Source organism: Elgaria multicarinata, chromosome 5, assembly GCF_023053635.1.
Source record: "Elgaria multicarinata webbii isolate HBS135686 ecotype San Diego chromosome 5, rElgMul1.1.pri, whole genome shotgun sequence".
Taxonomy (NCBI): domain Eukaryota; kingdom Metazoa; phylum Chordata; class Lepidosauria; order Squamata; family Anguidae; genus Elgaria; species Elgaria multicarinata.
Window position 1 is genome coordinate 33,622,882 of NC_086175.1, and position 24,086 is coordinate 33,646,967.

A 24,086-nucleotide genomic window follows, 5' to 3' on the forward strand; every position below is an offset into this window, starting at 1 on the left:
ACCACTCTGCATATTCAAGTCTCAACCGGAGGTTATGTCATATGCATCCAGCTATTGTGGGTTATGCAAGGGTTAAACAATTCTAGCAGAACTCATGGTCTATTCTAGGGTTAAAATCCTCCTTACTATTTGTCAATATAATACAGACTTTGCAGAATAATGCAGATAACCAACTTATTTTGGGATGAGTGACTTCCCAATGGAGTAGTTTAGTCATCTACATAGGTCAGATTCTAGGTTAAATGTAGTTTACACTAATATATTTAATTAACAGTTCATGTCATGGATCGCGCTATTTATCTGTGCCCATTCATTATAATTTTATACCTTAAGATACTTCACAAGATCAGCTCCTATGGCTTGAGCTCCAGACTCAGTTTTTTGACAATAATGGAAGAAATTGTTTAAGTGCTGGTCCTAGCAAAGGAAAAACAAACATAGGTAAAGTCAATTAACATATATATTTTTTTTTTATTATTATTATTATTATTATTATTATTATTATTATTATTATTATTTATTTATTTATTTATATAGCACCGTCAATGTACATAGTGCTGTACAGAGTAAAACAGTAAATAGCAAGACCCTGCCGCATAGGCTTACATTCTAATAAAATCATAATAAAACAATAAGGAGGGGAAGAGAAAGCAAACAGGCACTGGGTAGGGTAAAACTAACAGTATAAAGTCAGAACAAAATCAAGTTTTAAAAGCTTTAGGAAAAAGAAAAGTTTTTAGCTGAGCTTTTTGTTTTGATTTGATGAGTCACTCCATTACCATGTCACCACTTCCAGTTTAATCTTGTGTAGATATAGTTCACTTTCCAGAACTCATCAGAGTTATGTTTGAGAACAAAAAGCAATTAAACTGAGTCCTCAGCAATTTTATGTCTTACTTACATAATCTTGGGTCTCAGCTCTGGTAAGAGATGGTTAATTTCAACTACACAAAGCTGTTGTCCCTGATCTCATAGCAAAAACATGGTGGTTTTGATTTTGCTAATTGACCTGCTCTGAGTACTTGTAAGCCTCTGAACTCGGAAGCTTATGAGTATCCACTGCATAGAACGAGGCACATTGTGCCCTCTGTTCTGCATTTTAACTAGACGGGGGTATCCCTGCATCCCCAGTCTCCTCTCCTCCCCGCCCACTGGAACGCCCCCCCCCCCTTCACCCCTCTATGAGATCTCATTTGCAGGCTTATCCAGGCAGATGGTGTAGTTTTGTCTGTTCTGAGGGGAAGGGAACTTGGACTCCTGGCTCTGAGCTTGGAGTGCTGTCTTGGGTTTCACATCCAGGAGTCCGAAATATCCAATGCCTGTCAGACGCTGTCTAGGGGCCATATTATTGCTCCCCCCATATGCTTTAGCAGTGAAAAAAATTAAAACATGCACCCAAACACACTCCTCGTTTTTGACATTTTGGTTCCTCTTCCTTATCAACAACCCTAACCACTGTTGGTATAGCCAAAAGCAGGACCTTCAGGACAAACATTGGACTTTCCTCTAGCTGACTTCCAATTACTCCCTCTGCTGGAGAGACTAAAGTGCTAGGAGAAGCTATACAAAGCCTCTCTCCAAATATTTTTCCACAGACAAATCTGAAACTGCTGCTGGCCATTGGCACAGGCTATTTTTGATTGCCTGCTTTTACCCAATGGGGCATTTTTAAAAACATGGTTGTGATTTTGTGCTAGCAGAAAGCACATCCACCTGCCCAATGCAAGGCATCCTGTTTCCACTGATCCTTAACCTATTGCAGTCCTCCCATGATATATTCCATGCCCAATGCTCAGGAGCAGTTTTTCAAGAATGTAGGGGCAACAGTAGGTAGGGAAGATCAGTGAAACTAGAAGCCCTGCCTTGCACGAGCAGAAGTGCTTTCTGCTAGCACAAAAGCCATAATTACATTGCAACCTACAATCTTAAAATATGGAAGCATTGCAGACAGGAGTTGACAAATCTTAGCTGGCCTTACAGGTTAAGAAAAAGATAGTTCTTGCCACAAACCTTCACTCCTCCCTCCCCACCCCCGGAAGGAGCAGTGTGTTCTCTCTGACCTTGTTCTACATCTCAAACGCAGTACAAGGTCAGAGGGAAAACTGTTCCTCTTTCAAGTTCTAAACATACAGCGGAGGATGAGTACAGAAAACAAGCAGTAAACAAGCTACCCCTGCACCTGATTGGCGGAGGCAAGCTCATGCATCTCCACACTTCAGCTCAGAGCTAACAGTGGTGGGAAGTCAGAGTGCCCCTAGAGCATTGAGGCTCAGAGCAGAAGATGAGAGATGGAGGTGTGGCAGCTTGTTCAATCTCTCGTGCCTCCACCTCCCCTCTGAAGCTTGCCTCTCCCTGTAGCTGCAGTTTTTTGCTTGCCCAAAGCTTGGTTCTCCTGTCACCACAGTGAGGTAGCTGAGCAAGATCATCAAACCTTTATTGCAGATTTATATGTTATGGTGAAAGAGTTATAAAAACTACACAAGTCATCATTTGGTAAAAAGCTGTAGTGGAACAAACCATCTACCTGTGTATATACAGTAGAAACTAGATGAGTTGAGATCTTTAACAGTGGTTTTCCTCCATCTACCCATTTAATTTCAGGACCAGAATGCTGCATTATAAAGAAGAAAATTAAGGTGCTACAAACATTATGTGCTAGTCTAAACACTACAGCATGCCAAATATGGAAATATCGGGATGCTCTGTAAAACAAAATGGTATAAATACGGAGAAAGAACCAAAATAAAATCCACAAAAAGGCATTTAGTAGGCAATACTGTTTTAAAAGTCAAAAAATAAATAAATATGTTTTTAAAAGACTACATGGTTTATACCCAGTACAAAATCTATGGAAAATCTTAATGTCTATAAAATTGTAAAGGGAAAATAAAGGTGCAGTTACTAACCAGATAATTCTCTCTAAGGCTATTACACAGTCACACAGCCCTCCCCAAATGTTGACATTAAAGGATAATAAAATTACAGTTAACTGTCTTTTGTCAATATTAACTGTGAAACAAATATTTAAATTTTAGCACTAATGGACAATTTTTCCACCAACTCTTGAGTTAAGTACAGATTCTGATTGCATTGTGTACTTCCTGTAGCAAAACCCAGAATCATTTAAAAGATAAGCAAAATGAAATGTTGGCACTTTATTTCTGTTCGCAGAGAAAATATTTTACTGTCAGTGACAGTACAGTGAACATGTTTAACAGTCGTTAAATGTTGGGGGTTACACAGACTTAGCTAAGCAGTGTAAACACATCTTACATATTCTGGGTATAAACATAAATGTTAGCTGCCTTGTCCAGTTACTTTTAAAAAAATAATAATCAAGGTTTCTCCACACTATTTTACTTTGTTCATGCCAGGTTCTTGATTGCTGAGATAGCCACATGGAAGATAAGCAGATACTGGAATATGCTGTTCATTTGTCACTACTCTGCCATCTTTTAACAGCTGAAGCCAAGAATACCCAACTACAAGAAATAAAAATAGAAATCACATTTTTATATTCATACCTCAAGTAAATATATGATATATCTTAACACAAATACTTTTGTGAAGTCTTTATGAGTCTTATGTATTTTATTGTAAGACCTGTTCCAAAATATTATTAACATTAAAGAAGGGTTCTAATCAGTGCAATAAAGCACATATTTTTTATTTACAAGAATTAGGCTTCAATTTTAATTTAAAAGAACAAGAGGTAGGTAGCACATTTCCTTGCAAGTCCTATTGAGGTCAATAATACTTTTAGAACTGATTCTTTTCATAGTAAGAAAACATCAAGAAGATCGCCTGACCAAATATTGAATTTTGAAAGTTATTAAAGATGCTTAACTTTGAAATTAAAATATCACAATAAAAGCCAAGTTGATCATACCTTGTGTTTCAACTATGTCCTTCTTTTTGGTAGTCCCTTTGCTTGAGCTGTCACAACTGACATGGTAGAAGGTAAACAACAAATGGTGTTTTTCATGTAGTTGTGTGGGCAATTCTATTTTTACCTGAGAGAAAATAAAATACAAGTTTGTCTTCAGAAAGTATCTTCTAGTAGTGTAGTGGAATGCTACACAAGATGTATGTGTACACACACACACACACACACACACACACACACACACATATATATATATATATATATATATATATATATATATATCTTTATAACAATTATTTTCAGTGCAATTGAAAATAATAGGCAGGCTTCAAAACATTTAAATTACTTAGTGGGTGTGATCCACCTCTGCTGGTGAGAAATGGATTGCATCCAGTGCTGAAAGGCATGGAATGCTGCCTGCTGCTTTGAAAGAAGTGGTGTTGCATCTACTCTTGTAAAAGCCTTCCCCAGATCTGGAAGTTTATGCCAACTTCTGCAGTGGTACTCCCTTTTTGGTGCTTGAGAGGGTGGTGGCTGTGCAGTTACAGACATTCTTGGAAGACACATTACCTCGATACATTTCAGTTTGCACTCAGGCTTGGTTTTAGAACAGAATTGGCTTTGGTTGCCCTGAGGGATTGCCTTCTGCAGGGGAGAGACAGTGGGAGTGCAACTTTGTTGGTTTTGCTTGATCTCTCAGCAGAATTTGATACTGTTGACAATAGTATTCTTCTGGATCGTCTCTCTGAGTTGGAAGCACTGTCTTACAGTGGTTTCGCTCCCATGGCAGGGACAGTCCCAGAAAGTAGCATTGTGTGACTGTGCTGTGGCATCCTGAATGCTACTGTTGGGTGCTGCAGGGTACCATCCAGTCCACAATGATTTTTAACATCTATATGAAGCCATTAGGGACAGTCATTAGGGCAACGTGTTATCAGTACACCGATGATACTCAACTCTATTTCTCTATGACTTCTGAATCAAGAGTTTTGTGCATGTTCTGAACCAGTGTTTGGTTGCAGTGATGGGTTGGATGAGAGCCTGACAAGACTGAAACACTATGGTTACCAGATATGGGAATTGGAGAGTATTCCTGTTCTAGGTAAGAGAACTCCCCAGAAAGTACACGTAAGTAGTATAGGAGTGCGCCTGAATTAATCATTGTCATTAGAATTCCAAGTGACGTCTGTGGTGAGAAGCACCGGTTACCAACTTTGGTTGGTATACCAACCACGTCCTTTCCTGGACAAGATTACCGTGGTCACTGTAGTTCCTGCACTGGTAACCTCACATTTATGTTACTGCAATGCACTTTATGTAAAGCTACCTTTGTGCTTGGTCCAGAAGATGCAGTGGCCAGGAAGCTGTGGAAGCCAAGATGCTGAGTGGGGCCCCTGGCTGCCCACATATTTCACCAGTATTGAAACAATTGCCTTTTAGCTACAAAGCCAAGTTCAAGGTTTTGTTGCTGTCATATAAAGTTCTGAACAACTTGGGACCAAGTTATCTCATGGACTGCATTCCCTGATGTAAACACTTTTGATGGCTAAGATCTTCAGAGGTGGCCTTGCTGGTTGAAGCAGATTTTCTCCATGGTCGCACCCACTTTGTGGAATACCATCCCCCTTGCTATGCTGGAAGTGTCAACTGTGGCATGTTTTAAACATCAGTTAAAGATCTACCTTTTCACGCAGGTCTTCCCCAACTGATTCTACTGCCTAGTTAGACTGCTAGCTCTCAGATTTAAATGTTTTAATTGAGGATATTTATACTTTGTTTTTAAATATTTTTAATTCAGATGCTTTTACAACTGCGGTAATTTTGTATTTTAAATCGTTATGTTGCAAACTACTCTGAGATATTTATTTTAGATACAGTCAAGCAGTTTGATTAAATAAATAAATAAATAATAAACAGTGTTGTAAAATAGGCTGGTATTATTATACCCATGCTATGGATGGAAGTCTAGGCAAACAGATACTGGCTGCCTTGGGCTGTCTCGTACATTGATTAAGATTACTGAGTTCTAATTTAAGCAACGTTTTCCCTCACATTTCACTTTCTTTCTGGAAAACAATAAAAATTGTTAGGTACAAAAGCAATTACCTCATCATAAAACTCTGGGTTTTGGTGGTGATGCAGAACTGTAGCAAATGCTTGTCTTGTAAATATTGGTCCGCCTGGTCTGCCATATATGCACTAAAATCAAAGAACAGACAGAGCACATGCATGTGAGAGAGACTTATTCAACTTTTTTGTACTCTATGTTGAGAGTATCGGCATAAGAATTTTAAATCTGCTATTTTAAAAATCCAAGAGGACGTCCAAACCAATAAACACACATTTATTAAGAGTACATGACAAATTTATCATTAAGCAAAGCACTTTCAGATTTCTTTAATATAACTATAAAAACATTACAATTTCCCCTAAAGCTGAGCAGAAATACATTTGTGTACATCATTGGAAAATACATTCCAAATTCCCAGGCAGAGCAGGGCCATCGATACATGTCCCTGCTCTGTTTCACATCTCCTTATTTTCCTTACCTCAAGGATGCTCAGAAAACGTCTTCCGAGGAGCTTAACAAGTGGCAGCGGATGAGGGAACGCCCATAAGAGGTTCCATGCATCTTTACTCCATATATTTAGCAATATTGTATAGCTGATGGCATATAGCAAGAATATCTTTGTGGCATTGGAATATGTAGTAGGATTATTATTTCTTTAAAAATTGCATTGGTTATTTCAGGATCTAAAGTGGACTGTACTAAGAAGGGTTTGAGTTGAGACTAGCAGGCCTGTTGTCCTGTATTTATGCATCTGTTTCTCTCTTGTTCTTGTTTTTCTTATATCCCTCATTCCAATTAAAGTTTGTTTATTTATTTATTTATTTATTTGAGCATTTTTAACCTGCCATTCAGCCAAAAAAGGCTCTCACGGCGGCTTACAAAAGTATTTCTTGACAGAAAAAAGTTTTGTTGAAGTTCCTAGTGCCTCTTGTGTGAAGCTTAAATGTAACACTCTTCTGCATTAGTGCTGTCATGCTGCTAGTTTCAAGAATTTTCTCGAACTCTATAAAGGCTTCAAAAGGCCATGGGATGTGATTTAAGTGCAATAATGCATGAGTGCAGGCACAAAGAAAATTAACAGGTGTGCTATAGCAACACATACTACAGCACACCTGTATGGAAATTACAACCATACGTTACTGTGCAGTTCGAAATTTTCCTTTTAAAAAAGCATTCCATTCCTGAAATTTTGCTGAGAATACTAGATAGCGCTATGCCACCTGTAATTCATCTTTTCCACCCACCCAAAGTTAAATGACATGAAGTGTCAAACAATGTACAGATTACTAAATTCATTGAGTTCTTCACACCCTGTCATAATTCATAGAATCAGAATCTTTCCTCCTCTTGAATAGAAAATAACCTTGTGTGCAAGTAGCTTTTCATATAGCGTGTCAGATTGTAAGCTTCTTGGGGTGGAAACCTAACTTTTTTTTGCTTCTGCTACTGTATAAATTATCATTTACAGTGATGGGCTATATAAATAATCGAGATAGTCTCTTCAATTTAAGGTAAACATATAAACCAAAATTAGTTAGCAACTGTGATTAACCTATGTTCTCTATATTTATTTATTTATTTAATTAATTTATATACCGCACCATAGCCGAAGCTCTCTGGGAGGTTTATAAAAGTTAAAAACAGTGAACATTAAAAAGTATACAAAATTTAAACATCAAAAACATAAAAGCAATAGTATAAAAACAACGGTATCCATTTAAAAAGAACTACATATGAGGAGAGGTATACTGTAACAGGGTACTATAATATCCTTCTATTTCCATGATATATAATCCAGTATCTGTGCAATATGATATATGAGAAACTGTTAGCCAATTGCCACACAGCATCTTTGAGAATAACTTTATCCCAATCATTGCAAAGAACAACCTTTTAAGAATGGGATGTGACTGGGATGTGTTCTTAGGAAGTTGTTGTTTTTCAATTCTATTTAAGAAGGTTTAACATGGGCTGGATTGCATGTGTATAGTTTGCTGATATCTTTTTACCAAGCTCCTCAATTGTTAAACTGCTATCTTCAGTCTTGGTGGATCTACTGTAGGTCCACAGTTAGCAGCATCTAGCTGATTATAGTCCTCTATTAAATCTGACAAAGATGAAACTCTATATAAAATTTACTGGGGGGGAAAACATGTCTGATCAACCAGTATTCCAATGAAGGATTAGAGATTCAAAATGATCTACAAGAACAAGCCCTTTTAAAGGCAATGTTACTTGAATTACCTTAAATCTTGAAAAATAATATTCAAGATCTTGACTGTGAACCTTATACATTAATATGATACTTGTAAATAGGCAGTGATTATTTGACTGAACTGCTTATAAGAGCCAGAGATTAAATCAACAAACCTTTAAAGGTACAGAATCTTCATCATCTGAGTCCTTGAATTCTATGCACACAGCAATATTTCTGGCCTAAGAAGGAGCACAGAGATTTACTTTTATTTTTTAAGCTTTAGGTAAATAATATAAACCCTCAACAAGATCACATGATTTAATTCAGATTCAATTTGGCATTGAATCTGAATGTAATTAGCGGGCACATTAACTCACCTTTGCAAATGACTTCTGACTGTCATATTTCAAGTGCTTTGGATAAACATAAAGGTGATTGTTGTAGATGGTGAAAGGCTGGGTATGTTTTGGTATACAGGGAACAAACTCCTCTACTTCAAACGTTACTACTGTCTTGGTACTGTTTTCAAACTGTTTCATGGGAATGTATGATGAGTTAACAAAATCTGAAAATATATTAAAAGCCAATAAAAAAACTGAAGAGAAAAAGCTTTCCAGCTATTTAACAATACTTTTGCCATACTTACTTGGGATGTCTGGAGAAACATTATCAATTGTTATGTCTAGATTTCCTAAAATTACTGGTAACTTAGCCATCTTTTCAGGTCTATGAAAAAAAAGAGAAAAGAAACCAGTTGATTCTACAGAAAAACAGAGCTGGATAAAACAGTTAAAACAGCAATGGAAGACCAAAGCAGTCTTAGAAAGGATAAAGATTCATATGAGGCACTGCCAAATTAATACTAGCCAATAGGTTGTATCCAAAATTGTGCAAACTGAATGAAACTTCACACAAACAATCTTTCCCTATGCCTTCTCTCCTCACAGCCTTTGTACCCCCAAAAGGCTGTTCCACAGGCCTGGGGAAACTATCAAAACATTGTATTTTATAACGCTGATTTGGGAGGGGAGACCACCAAACTGGTAAAGGAATGTTGTACTGCTTTCAAGTTTCCAACTTTGGATGATTCTCACCTCACTGATTTGTCTAAGATATAATACCCACAATGTTTAATAGTGGTATGAGCAAACCAGGGATGCAGGGTGTGAAGAGGGGAAAAGAAAAGATTGGTTGCATAAAACTGCCTTCTGCTCACACATATTCATGCAGCCTCTTCACTGAAGGCACAGCAAGAACAATTTAGCAACTTCTCGTGACCATTTGATCCATACAGAGTTATCTGTAGAAATTTTTCAGAATGCCCCCAGTTTGACTTTTCACTCTTAACACAATTGTTGTTAATTGTGTACAATTGTAAAAATAATAAAAAAAATCTAGTTTTGTTCTCTCACACACCAAAAGGAAAAGAAAAAGAAAAGAAAAAAGAAACTGATCTGCATAAGGCTCTTATATTTTCAGATAATACCTTTTTATTTATTCATTTCATTTCTATACTATCCAATAGCCAAAGCTCTCTGGGCAGTTCACAAGAATTAAAACCATAAAGTACAAGTTAACATATAAAACTTAAACCACAATATAAAAAACACAATATAAAGCTAAAAACTCAACACATCTTATCAACTACATTTAACATATTTTGAAATTCTCGCAGATTTTTAATGTGTGAATCATGTAATACACATATCTACAATAAAGTTACTATCTATGGACAGTATCTAACTGTGTAGTTCTGCAGGTGTAAATGGCATTGCACTCGTATTCTGAACTATGCACAAGAGTAGAATCCAAATATAGTTACATTTGCGCAAGTGGTTGTGCAACTACTTGCACAATCAATTCTTTGCAATACACCTTCCTGCTCCATCCCCCCACCCTCACACACTAAATCCATAATGTTTTGGAGCTGCAGAGAAAAGGGGGGAAACAAAAAATCCTTGTTCTGTTTATCGAACCGAAATTAGGATCTAAGGCTTTATCTGTGAGTTATGAATTAATGCAGGAGATACTACTTACTTGTTTTAAATTTGTCTTATTCACTTTAGGGGAAAATGTTATTTCTTAGTTGCATGAAATTTGTTTTAAAAGATATGTTTATATTAACAGTGGTGGATATAAGGTCACTACGATCAAGCATAAGACCTGAAAAAAGGCTATGACAATGACCTGGTTTGCACTACATGACAGCCCACTATGGCTTGTTTTACCCATTTGGGCTGTTGCATTATACTGGGGGCCCACAGGTGCCATCTTTGCATTGAGTTCACAGGCACCTGCCTTGCCATGGCTTGTCATGTCATTCAAACCCAACAGCCAGGGGTTGTTTGAGGGGTAGGCAACCCTCAAATAACTCATTGCTTGTTTTAGGGTTATTTGGGTTTGCATAACATGACAACCCATGGCAAAATGGGTGCCCATGGGCATCCTGCATAGCCACAGTAGCCACAGGTAAATTAAGCTATAGTGGGCTGTCAGGTCATGCAAACAAGTGCAGTGTATTCACTCATCAATCAGGTTTAAAAACGAACAGTTTCTAAGTTGCTGATTACTTTTATACGCTACAAATCTGTATGCACCTTAAATTCAAGGGAGTTGCATCTTCAGAAAAATCACATTTTAAATATATGGTACTCTTTCAGTAAAGGCCTTTTAATATTAGCAGCAATTATAGTAAAGTAGGTTCTATTTATATGTTACTTTTCGCCCCCATGCTGCTTTAGGTATCATCTGTATAACTCACTCATATGGTTAAGTACCACATTAGTGACATTTGTCCCATTTGGAGACAAGTTATTAAGACAAGTCATGTAATTTGCTTTAACTCATCTTGAGCACAAGACTACAAATTGCTGGAGGTGGAGAGAGCAGCAACATATAAATGTGGTCTTAGCTTTGAGTGGAAATCTAATATATAGAACAGAAATTAGAGGGAGAGGGAAAGGAAGCAGCTGCTGAACTTTGCAACTAAGAACTTTGCAATCTAGTGCCTGAATTTGCTTCTCCCACCCCCATCTCCCTCTCAATCCCCTTTCCTTTTGTGTCATGTTTTTTAGATTATAAACTTGTGGGCAGGGACTGTCTTAAGAAATATTTTTGTAAGCCGCCTTGAGAGCCTTTTTGGCTAAAGGGTGGGATAAAATTGCTAAAATAAAATAAAATAAATAAATTACTGCCACTTTAATACATATTAATAAATTTAATTTCTGTGAAGCAAAAGAACTAACACTCACTTTTTGAAATCAGCCAACAATTTAAGCATGTCTTCATTCGAGAGCTTGTTACTGTCCTGTTTGTAAAGTGTTGAAAATCGTGCATTTTTGTCCAGTGTTCCAGAAGTATCCTTAAACAGTGTCCTGAAACATACATTCTTACTTAAGAACGTCATTACATACATGTCATAGTGGAAACATAAAAACGAAAAGATGCGTTCCTAGAGCTAGTCCAGCAAACTTTGACCCACTGAAACATACATAATTTGCTGCATAAAAGCCAGCCAAAGTTTGTTGTCTAAAAATACATGTCATCACCTAAACAACAGATTTGCCTAAAATACTATCTATTCTTTTCTAAATTCTTTGACTGGGATGTAATAAAGTGAGAGTGAATTTAGTTCTGTTCCCATGACCTGCAAAGAATTCTGTCACAAATGTTGTTGAGTTGATACCAAAAAAATAGATATACTTAAAGCCAATTAGAAGAATGAATCAGGAAGAGCCCCATCTATTACCTAGCTGCCCATGCAAATGGCATTCTGTACTGTCCTAGCCGCTGGCACGCCTGCTTCGCATTTTTCAGAACCTTCTGGGCAACCTATAAATGACCATAAAACAATTCAGTCATAAGTACAAATTTCCGTCGATAATGCATTAAATTTTGATTTAGAACTAGTACAAAGTAAAATACATAAATACTCTGCAATCACTACTATCACCTTTCAAGTAGGTTTTCTTCTTACTTTCCCACTTTCTCTTAATTTATTTAACTGTTTAACAAAAGCATGAAGGTTTGCAAATTCTCACCTAGGAGCAGTGGTGATGGTACTCGAACTTATAGACAAAATCAGCCTAGGACTTACCCAACAAGGTCACCCTCACTTTCTCTGCTTTTAATACAATTAAGCATTTCATTTTAGAAACAGATCATAACTACTATAGCAGTATATGAAAGGGCTCACGTTTCTCATTCATCTATTTTGCATCATTATTGGGCCACTATGAAAAGGGGGGCAGAAATTCAGGTGTGGTTCCTTGATCAAACTCAGAATAAGAATATAAGAAGTCATACTAAATTAGACCAAAGTCCTATAGTCCAGCATTCTGTTTGCACAGTGGTCAACTAGGTGCCAATGGGAAGCCCATGAGTAGGACATGAGTGCAACAGCATCGTCCTGCTAGTAGTCTTCAGCAATTGGCAAATGTAGCCATCCTGATTCCAATACTGGAGATAATATAAAATCATCATGCCCAGTAGCCATTGATAGTCTTATCCTCCATAAATTTGTCTAAACCTGTTTCAAAGTTGGTCACAAATATCTGGTAGGAAATTCCATATTTTTACTATGGACTGTGTGGAGAAACACTTCCTTTTATCTGTTGCCCTTCCTTTTATTCTGATGCCTGAGGATCAACTCAGACATCATGAAACTGATCCTCCAAACCATGTTTGAAAGGCTCTGAACAAGGAACCAGCTCTTCTTCACTCATGCACAGAATTCCTCTTCCACTCCCTGGTTTTCTCTAATTAAAGTTTACAGTTATGTCTAACTATGGTTGGTATGTAGTTGGTTTCCATACTATAGTTTGGAGGCAAGATGCTAACCATGGTTGCCAATTCTATGTGATGGCATATTATGCTTAGGAAAAAAAACAGGAAGTGAAAAAGGGACCCTGTGTACAAGAGGGAAAACAGAAGATATTTGCAAACCACCACTAGTGTCTAAACCATGTTTGAGAAGAACAGGTCTGAACTGAGCCTTAATGTCCAAGGGAGATACCACGTTGCATTATACATCTTCCTCCCTATGCTTGGCAACTAATGCAGGAGTTGAACAGTTTTTCAAACCTATTCAAATTGAAAAGGTGTTTTATACTTTGAATATATGTACTACATTTCATCTTGACATTCCAGTGCTCACTGGAGTTATCACATTATAAGCAAACTGATAGACTTACAATTGGAATGCCAAGATTCAAGTTAAACGCAAGGTTTCATTTCATGCAGCCAACAAACAAAAGACTATACCTTAGAAGAATCAGAACTTTTCATATATGGCTCAGCGCAGTGGGTAATGCTCCCTTGCAGGACTTTTTCTATTCTGGCCACTAGAAATATATCAGGATGTGGACACGTTACTGAGAATATTCCCTAAAAACAAAGGATTTTGTTTATTGATACTGAAATAAAAATACGAGTCCTTATTCTGCAGTGAACGTGAAACAGTGACTTCTTTACCCGTACCTGTTTGGGATATTGTAACATAATCTCTGGAATAATATCTTGAATCCGATGTAAGCAATCACTGTTGCCATTCAGCAACTGCTGTGTCGCATTAGCTAGCATCTGCCTCACTGTGCTATGATTCAAATCCACATGAAAGTCTGATGAAATCTTCCGGTTATGTTTAATGTCAAACAGTGACAACGAGATGAAAAATGGCTCTACCTGGATATTAGAAAAAGAAAAAGGAAATGAGAAAATGGTCATCATGATGACAAGTACAGTTATACTTGAAATAATGGATACTGTGAAAAAGGAGTTGTTATACTATAGAGTGACTTTTATTTTGAATACAATGCGTTAGAATGATATGTTAGAACTTATTTGAATTAAGATTGCTATGTTAACCCATGCACTTTATATCAGTTAAACATAATTTCAAGATTTTACACCCTTTTACTCTACAAAAATTGACACATTATTACATAAATCACTATCCAAGTGTATTATTTTTATTATTATAGATTTATTATTATTCATTATACTTTTATATTGCTCTTTGGGTAGTTCACAACTAAAACAATAAAATATGAGACATAATGTAAAGCTTTAAATATTAATTAACAACTAACTGTATTCCCATCAATCTATACTCTTCACAACTTTTCCCCTTTCTCTGCTTTTAATCACCTGAATTATTGTAATACTCATTTTGTTCCTGCACTGCATCATAAAACTCTAAGAAGCATCTCAAGAGGCAATTATATTTCTCAGCATGTTTTTATTTTCTAAACATCCATTCATGTATCAGAGATTTTTCTTATACATTTAGGAATTATATAAATTCACCATTCCAACCTACATTGGTTGTTGGTCCCTCCTCATTTTCAGCCACACAGCTTTGTAGATTGAAAGATAAATCATTGCACTTCACCAGAATTTTCTTCCCAAACTTCTCTTCAAATGGCTTTACTTCTGGCTCGATACCAGAGAAATCAAGTTTCTTTAAAAGAAATCGAAGAGTGAAAACTATTTCTTATTTTATAAGAAGAGCATTAAAAAGCTTTTAATCCCCCCATTAATCTAACCTGTGCATCTGGATCCAATGCAAAGAGTTTAACCCTGCTTTCACTTTTGAATTTTATTTCAGAATCCCTGGAACCCTGTAAGATAACGAGACAGGCACTTTTAAATTACATTTTTATTGCAAACTCAAAATGCAGGTGCTTCAACTTGTAACATTTTTTTTGCAGTTTTCTTTATAGAAAATAATTCAGCTCTCATTTTACTATTTTTTAAAAAACAACAATTAAGCAGTTTATTTACTAAATATTTCTAGAAAAAGGTGAGCAGCTTGTTACTATTTTTCCTTTCCCCCTTATTCCCTCTTAGACTAGCTGGATCCCATCAGGAGCAGATAGAAAGGGCAAAGGTAATAACACTCTGATATGGCTTGGGCCACCTTGAATTCTAAGCTGTCTTTGCCCAGGATGCACATTTAGCGAACTGGGCATCTTGAAACTGTTTATGTAATTTACTATGATTTTAGCTTTACGCCTTCCCTTCCCAACACATTTATATGAATATGTAGATTTACATAGGAACAAAGGAAGCTGCCTGATCCCAAGTCATACCACTGGTCCATCTAGAGCAATGTTCTCAACACTGACTAGCAGCAGCTCGCCAGGGTTTCAGGCAGGGATTTTTCTGTCCCTTCCTGGGGATCAAACCTGGCACCTTCTGGATGCAAAGCATGTGCTCTACCTCTGATTTCTTTCTCTTGTATTATTTCAGTCCCTGGACTGTGTAACCACAGCATTTTTTTTAATGAGGTAAGAAAAAATAGCTTTTAATAATAGGATTTATTCACCTCTTTCCTCAAAAAGCTTTTTGGGAAATGGGGCATAAATTGAATCAGAGCTTCCAAAAGCACAGCTCCAGAATTTTTTGCAATGCTGAGGCATAAACGCTTGCTTGCATTGTAAAAGACAGAGAAAAGGGTGACAATGCCACAGTGTGAGAGGTTGTAAAAGAAAAAGGTGAGAAAGGGTCACTGAAACAGGTGGTAAGATTAAGGAAGTGCTGCAGAGAAACCATCTGTCCTTATGAGAAGAGGTATTTAACGACAGGCAGTGGGAAGTAAAGAAGAAGCAGACAATGGTTGAGACCAAGCTTGAAATATAAGAACATAACGGACATCGCATTTGCCAATGTATTCTGTTCTGCACACTTCTCCAGGAACAGAGCCTAGTTTTCCAAGCCCTACATATTAGTTATTTTTATACTAAAACACCACCTTTATGACCAACATACATCCTGTCTAGAATTATTTTGGATCAAAATTTTTAAAAAAAGATGACAATGATAGGAAGAGACTTTGGCACCACTAGGAATAAGGGTGGCACAATGAACTCTGCAAAGAATTCTGTACTCAATCTGCTAGTGAAAAGGGGAAAGCGTATGTATCATAAGGAGCAAAATTATCTTTGGAAATACTGATATAAGAATACAGCTACAAAAATAGTGCAGAAAGCATCCATGATACAACGTGGACCCACTATTTCACAATAGATGACTTCAAATGAAAGGTTTGATTCTGCATACCAAAAAAAAGATATATAACAGACCGGTAGCAAGAATCAGTACATACTTCACAAGGACTCAGATATTTTCTGGAGCACTCTCCAAACAAAATATAAGCTGACTGTAAATAGCAACAAAAAGTACACAGTACCAGAATGCAGGGGAAAATAACACACAAGAAAAACGGAGATGCCAAAATAGCTTTTAGAGTTTATGGAAACAGGAAACAACTTTTTTGGTACCAAGATTAGATATAATAAGCAGGTGTTCAGACCTTCAAGGAGCAGTCAAATCCAAATTACTATCTATAGACCTAAACATTTCCCTTTTTAGGGTATGTGTGTGTGAAAAAAATACCATTCCATTAGAAGTTTATATGCAGCTTAACTTACATAAATTAAAAATATGTATTCCAATATATCTGAAAAGGGGAAACTTTTCAAAAGAATATTTAATACTACAACTTTTTTTAAAAAGTAGTATAACACATCTTGTTCAGTGTTCATATTCTGTACTAACAAGTCAGGAAGACAACACAGACCTACTCCTCCACTATCATGATCGTAGTTAAAGCACATTACACTACAGAAATGAGCAGGACACCACTGTATACTGTACAAACCCAAGGTTTCCTGTAACTTGAAGGAATGATACTTGCTTTGTTTGTGCCATAGTGGCAGAGGAGGGAAGAAGAGCCAACATTCACTTCTAGCATGGAAGTAGGCTGCAACATTGTTGGAATTAAGCTTGAAACGTGGAAGTGGATTACTGTTTTTTCCTCCCAGGCATAGACATTATTTGGGGGAGTTTAATCCTCAAGGCAGCCCCTCCCCTTCAAGAATCAAGGATGGGTCCCATTCCTATTTATATATTAATGTATTAATTATTTAAAAATAATTATATCCCAACCTTCCACCACAACTGCAGTGTTCAACACATAGCTATTACCTCTTCCAAGCACAAAGTTCATGCATTAAAAAGGAATACAGGTAATTTCAGGGAATATCACTGATCACTACATAGTTTACCACTTGTTAAATTAGGGGCTCTAGATGAAAAGGAACAACATTTTTAGTAGGAGAAACCTTTCTCAGTGCTTCTCCTACCCAACTTCTGGGATGAGCAAGCACTGTTAGGTAAGTAGCTTTTACTGTCTTAATTATCTCAGTAAGCAAAAGCCCACTTCACCTTTGCTTAGGCTTGCTCACAATGACATGGAAAACTTTACCTTAAAAACTATTTCTTCCCATTACAAAGGAAAGGACAAGAATAATTCCAATTTAAAGCAGGGAACGCTACATATAAAAATCAGTGTGGAATTTGAAACAGCTGAAAATGAAAGTGGTAGCAAACCAAGGCTTTAGTTGATAAGTCACAGATCTGATGCTAGAAATTATAATCTCTTTTACAGTTTGAGCTTCCATAAATTGCATTAGCTAAAATGCAATCTATGGAAGCTGGTTTACTGGTCTGCACATTACAGTCTTCAGTATATGTTTTATAAATGTGTGAGAATTTTAATCTCATGAATTTAACTAGCTAACTTAAAATTTGAACCTCTTCCACTAAAAGTACCTTAGATTCTCTCTTCTGACAGACTCTCACTGACTAGTTTACTATTCTGGTAAGAACTACATCATACTAGAAATATGCCAAGCCTCTACTTAGTACAGGAGAAATCTACAGAGATCTGTTGTAACTTTTCCTTTATATTTGTCTACGTTACAAAAACAAAGTGCTAAGGATGATTTCATGTTAAAGTTCTTCTTTAGTTTGTTTTATTACGAAAACAAATGCAAGAGGGGGGAACTACACAAACATTTCTGCTAGTTTTAAGGACTGTTTCAGAAATACACTCATCTGATGAGTATTCAGCAAAATGAAGTTTATATTGTTTAGGCACTGTGGATGCACTGTCAACATTCTCCCCTTAATTAGGATTTCAGCATGGCTTTTGACAAGGTTCCACATGTCATTCTCATTGACAAGCTGTTAAAAGTTTGTCTTGGATGGCACTACAGTAGGGTGGGTCCACAACTGGCTGGCTAACCACACTCAGAGAGTCAGCATTAATGGCTCTACATCAAGTTGGAGAGCAGTAACTAGCAGGGTTCCACAGAGCTCTGTCTTGGGGCCAGTATTATTCAACATTTTTATTTATGGCCGGGATGATGGGATTGATGGGCTTATCAAATTTTCAGATGACATAAAACTGAGAGGTCTGACAAACACCCATGATGACAGAATGAGGCTGCAATCTGATTTGGACAGATTGGAAGTCTGGGCTATGATGAACAAGATGCCCTTTAACAGGGAGAAATTTAAAGAAAAATGTAATGTATATATATGAGATGGAGGATTCATGGCTTGAGAGCACTACATCAGAGAAAGATTTGGGTATGGTCATCAACAGCAACCTGAACTTGAGTCAGCAAGTGTGAGATAGCCACTAAAAGGGCTAATACAGTTCTGGGCTGCATTAGACAAAGCATTGGATCAAAGTCTTTATTCCTCTTTACTCAGCACTAGTGAGACCACACCTGGAGTATTATGTACGATTCTGGGGCCCACATTTCCAGAAGGACATTGACAGGTTAGAAGAGATTCAGTGGAGGGCAACAAAGATGATAAAGGGGCTTGAGGACATGGGCTATGAAGCTAGGCTAAAGAAAATCTTGGGATGTTCAGTCTGGAGAAAAAAAGACTGAAGGGAGACATGTAGCAGTGTTCAGGTACATAAAAGGGTGCCACAGGGAGGATGGGCAAGAACTATTTTCCATTGCTACAGAAATTAGGACCCAAAATAATGGGCAGAAGTTACAGCTATCTAGATTTCGATTAAATATAAGGAAAAACTTCCTGTTGGTAAGATCTTTACAACACTGGAACAGTCTACCTACAGAGATTGTGAGCTCTTCATCTCTGGAGGATTTTAAGAAGAGGCTAGACAGCCACCTCTCATGGATGGTTTAATTGGCTTTTCAGGACATTGTAAGGGGTTGGACTAGATGATCCTTGTGGTCCCTTTCATCTCCACAATTCTATAATTCTATAGTAGGATTATATCTCATAATTCCACCATTATTTCTCATAATTCCACCATTGACACTTCATACTTTAAAATAAAACACACACACAACACTACCTTAACCATTTCAGGTAGATAGCTATCTAAACTGGATGAGGAGCTGTCCATCTTGCCTTGTTCATCATCTGAAAATTAAAAAAAAACTGATAACAATAGGAAAATGCTGTAACCAAAATGTTCTCCATAATTTCATTTTAATACTTAGAGGGCTGTATCCTACCACATCCTTCTGTTGTAACCACATGAGGCAATTCTCCTTCCTATCCTAACACCATTTCATATTGGATAAAGTGGAACTACTTCTCAACATGATACTCTAGTTGATCACTGACTTATTCAGATCATTCTTCAAGGCGACTTTTGAAGAGGACAAGGCATCAACATTATAGAGCCTAATTGAATTTTTATGTATTTATTACAATAATTTCTATCCCGCCTTTAAAGATACACATCTTTCCAGATTAATGAAGAGCTGGTGGGTGGCTTTTAAAAAGGATGAGAGAAATTCATGGCAGATAGATTCAACAACAGTTGTTAGCAATCATTGGGAGATGAAACCACCATGCTCGGACATAGGATGCTTCTGAATAGCAGCTACTGGGGAGAGGAAAAACAATGGAAGGCTGTTGCCTTGATGCTCTGCCCAAAAGCTTCATCATCTGGCTAGCAATTACTAGAAATGAAATGCTGGACTAGATGCATCTTTGGTCTGATCATTTCACCTTTCCTACTTAAGGCAAGGTGGGTAACATGATCTTAAGCCTAAAAGAAAAGTAACTGCATTCTAAAAAACTGCCACCTCAGGAATTCTAAATAGAAAACTGGAGCTTCAGAGGAGGAGTTAATTCCTTAAGAATAGTAATGTCAGCTGCACAAACAAATGAACTATTTCATGGGGTGCCTGAATACAGTAAAAAGAACCTTTAATTTAGTGAATTAGTTGGTCCAAATTAATGAGCAGAAATAACTTGCATTTACCCTCATGGGAGTCTCCATTTCTTTTTTCTTGCATTGCAGCTTCAAAATTTAATTGGAGAATTTTGTTTAAAGTTGTAATCCATTCTTCCATTTCTACTTCACTGTCTGCTGCAAGAAGATAGCTACTCTTGTCTTGCATCTTGAGCTCAAAAGCAAAACGTCGGACTTTGTTGTTCTATAATATAATAAAGGATATTAACATATCAGCTGGAATAGCTAGGATGTTTCTCTTCTTTTCTCTCACTCCCCTCAACAATAATGTAACCCGAAGACAACTCCAGTCTGGACTCTACTTCATACTACCCAACCGACATTTATATAAGGAAATAGAACTATAAACATTTCATGCTTCTATTTTTCTTGGTTGTAGAATATTTAAAACTACACACACACACACAAAATGTAATCTGCCTAAAACATCTGGTCAGATTCAATTCCCTGTGTACAAAACTAAAATCCTTCTTAAACTTCCCAAAGGAAAGCAATCAAAAAGCCTTTAGAAAGTTAACAATTGCTGGAAAGTTCCAGGGATTTATGCTGAACACATTTATAAAAAATAAATGTGTTTAGCCATGCCAACAATTTGTGGTGATGAATAAAAATTCAGAAGGAATGGAGATCCACAGTACAATAAAATCTGAGCTTGCATTAATTGAACTAAGTGCTGCATTAGTGTTATAGAAAAGAAATGGCTGTGATGTCAAAATTACACTAATCAGAAGGGCACGAACTCATGTCTAATACTATTTTCTAGATGAGAGTTATAAAAATGTCATCCAACTCCATCAATAACATAAAAGGCTCACTGAGTATATTTGATTAGATCCTTGAGAATCTTACTGCGGGCCCCTGAAACATTTCCCAAATATGCTACTGTAAGATCTGCTCCTATCCTGAAGGAAACTGAAATGTAAGAGAACCAAGAGTGCCAAAAGATGCAAGTCAAAGGAAACTTCTGAAGCTACCATAAGGAATTACTAATCAACTACATTTAGAGTGAGGGAGTTGGGAAACAGCAGCAGAGGTTAAGATGAGTCTTTCCAAGTTTCAAATGAATGTAGATTTGGTCTGCGATAAGTGAGCACACTATTTGGTGGAGAACTGATTTTTATGGCCCTGCTGAAACTGGCCATGGTGTGCATGCATGGTACCGCACATATGCAGACCATTTAGCCAAAGTGATGGTGACATCGCACACCAAATAATGGAACCAGCATCTAGCTCTACTCACAAGGTGCAAATGCAGTTCTGTTAGTAACTGAAGGTACAGGCAGGGCTTGCTGCATGCTGCATACCAGTGGTAGACAAGCTGGTACCTTCCAGATGTTTTGGCTTACAGCCCTCATCAGCCCCAGCCTGCATGATAAATGTTGAGGGATTATGGAAGTTGTTGTCTAAAGCATCTGAAAAGCACCCCCTGATGTATGCATTATATACAGCAGGAGTGGGCAATTTGTGGCGCTGCAGATGTTTTGGCCTACAAATTGCTTGTCCCTACTATACAGCATAATGTTTTCACATTCTGCTAATGGGTGGAATCTGACAAATAGCAGCTAGAGGTGAATGGAAGCTAGAGATATCCATATTTTGCTAACTTTGGGACAGTAGTGTAGCCAGATTCACAGAACATCAGTTTTGTAAAATAGGCAAGTACCATGAAGCTGGCTAATCATCGTTTGTTTTTAACCATGCTCTGGTTTGTAAGCAATGATGAACTGGGATTCTGTCAAACTAATCTCTGCAGGTCCTCCTGTCTGAGCAAGGAGCGGGGGAACATGCAATTAGCTCATCTAGGCTTGTGCACATAGTGCTAAACCATGGCTTAGCATTACATGCAAACCGGACGATTAAAGCAACTCTACAAAAATCTCTGAAGTAAAATACAACAGAATATAAATAATCCGAAAAACAATTTAAAAGACTGTAAAAGTGGTATTAAGAATAAAATGCAGTAAAACTTCCAAAGATCTAAGAATGCAGTTGTTTTCAGGTTTGTTCCATCGGAAAAGTCCATAATGTTCTTTGAATACGCTGAAAACTTAGCACACAGATGCAAGCAACTCCCTTTTTGGCTCTTGTTGCTGGCAAGATTTCAATTCATCTTACGTTGTATTTTGTGGGGGTGGGAGTAGTGTTTTGGTGGGGGAGTTAATGAAAAGTTAATATTGTAAAGGTCAACTGAAAACATTTGGGAGTATGGCTATGAATGTGATCTGGCTCCCACAACAGAAATCCCACACAAGAAGTTATGCAAAACATTTTTCAGCCATATTACAGTACTATTTATGCTTCTATTAGATCTTCGGACATTCTTAAATTGGCTTCTATGATTCCCCCCCCCCCCCAGTGCTTAACATTTAGTGGCAATACTTCTTTAACACCTCATATCTAAAAATAGTGCAACCTCAATACATCTAGATAGGTTGGTGACTCAATACTCAAGCCTGCACTGTACTACCATTCCTGAATTCTTCTAAAAACACATGCTAGACTATTTGGCAATGAAAAACAAACCACTATATCCAAATATTTACTGTTATTTCTGTCACTCAAAGTACCCTAACAGTACAACCCTATGTATGTTTATCAAAAGTTAAGTCCCACTGTGTTCAATGGGGCTTACTCCCTAGTAAGTGTGTTTAGGAGTGTAGGTTTCGGCTGCAATGCTAAAGACAGAGAGAGAGAGAGAAAAGATGCAAATTTAAGTTTGCACAAGGTTTAAGCAATATATTAAACATGATAATTTTCTAGTTACCTGGACCACTCCCATGCAGGAATCCAAAAATATTGATCCTTTTGGTTCTTTTGATATTTTCTCATCTTTATAGAAATTGAGATTATATGATCCATCACCAAGTTGCAGAAGGTGAAAAAATCTTCGTTTGAATGACTAGATATGAAAAATTATGTTATGTTAAAAATATGAAAATAACACCACATACACACACAAAACATTCATACACCAGAATCCAAAGAGTCCTTGTAAGGGTTTGTGTGATCTCTACATGGTTTTTCATATTATCTGCCCTAAAACCAGCTTAAGAAACATCCTCCATCATATTGTGAGGAGTGGCTGTCACGGAAAATGTTAAAATGCCCAATTTGCAGACATTAAAGAGTTCTTTGGATTACAGTCACAACAGTAGAAAACATTACAATCAGAAGTTCTCTTGAAATCAGTAAAACTGATAATGTAGAACTGTGTGCAACACAACAGTCTATTGAAAGTTTAGCAGAAGAGATTAAGTGTACCCCACCCTCATAGTAACAACATACCCGCATAGTAACACTGATAGCACTGTTCATGTTGCCTTTGTACAGCCATCCTTGTTTTGTAATTCCCCCTTTCTGAGATCCTAGAGATGCTGCATCCTATTTAAAAGAGAAAATGCTACAATAAGACAGGGATGTTTATTTGGTCTTTTGTCATGAGCAATCTGTATATCAGCTTTCCCCAACCTGCTGTCCTCCAGATGTTTTGGACTACAATTCTCCAGATTCTTAACTATTAGTCATGGCAGCTGGGGCTAATGGGAGTTGAAGTCAACATCTGGAAGGCACCAGGTTGGGGAAGCCTGCTATATATACTCATGTGTTACTTCTCTAAAAACTATTATTCACAGTCATGTATGAAAAAATAAAACCACAACTAAAACATACAAGTATTTTTGTGTGATTTAGGTACCTAGAAATCTCCCTTATACCAACAGACCATTTCTTCATCTAGCTCAATATTGTTTATTCCAAGGGTGCAGAAACACTGTTCCGTTGGGCTCCCAAATTCGGCCTGAGGATCCTCCTAGTGTATTCCCATGAAGCAAGGCTT

At 37.1% G+C, this 24,086-nt stretch overlaps 1 protein-coding gene across 16 annotated transcripts in view; it reads right to left on the reverse strand.

Moving 5' to 3' along the window:
• DOCK9 (dedicator of cytokinesis 9) overlaps window positions 1-24,086 on the reverse strand; it is a 134,902-nt gene that overhangs the window by 60,305 nt on the left and 50,511 nt on the right. For all 16 annotated transcript variants that reach the window (XM_063126089.1, XM_063126088.1, XM_063126096.1 and 13 more), the window contains exons 6-23: window positions 23,537-23,632; window positions 23,016-23,150; window positions 20,261-20,435; window positions 19,340-19,407; window positions 14,700-14,774; window positions 14,470-14,614; window positions 13,633-13,832; window positions 13,417-13,539; window positions 11,903-11,985; window positions 11,406-11,528; window positions 8,801-8,880; window positions 8,532-8,719; window positions 8,328-8,393; window positions 5,993-6,085; window positions 3,890-4,013; window positions 3,361-3,482; window positions 2,525-2,611; window positions 328-417 (exon numbers count right to left, since the gene is read on the reverse strand). In XM_063126089.1, the coding sequence (XP_062982159.1) occupies window positions 328-417; window positions 2,525-2,611; window positions 3,361-3,482; window positions 3,890-4,013; window positions 5,993-6,085; window positions 8,328-8,393; window positions 8,532-8,719; window positions 8,801-8,880; window positions 11,406-11,528; window positions 11,903-11,985; window positions 13,417-13,539; window positions 13,633-13,832; window positions 14,470-14,614; window positions 14,700-14,774; window positions 19,340-19,407; window positions 20,261-20,435; window positions 23,016-23,150; window positions 23,537-23,632 (2,073 nt within the window). The remainder of the gene's footprint in view (window positions 1-327; window positions 418-2,524; window positions 2,612-3,360; window positions 3,483-3,889; window positions 4,014-5,992; window positions 6,086-8,327; window positions 8,394-8,531; window positions 8,720-8,800; window positions 8,881-11,405; window positions 11,529-11,902; window positions 11,986-13,416; window positions 13,540-13,632; window positions 13,833-14,469; window positions 14,615-14,699; window positions 14,775-19,339; window positions 19,408-20,260; window positions 20,436-23,015; window positions 23,151-23,536; window positions 23,633-24,086) is intronic.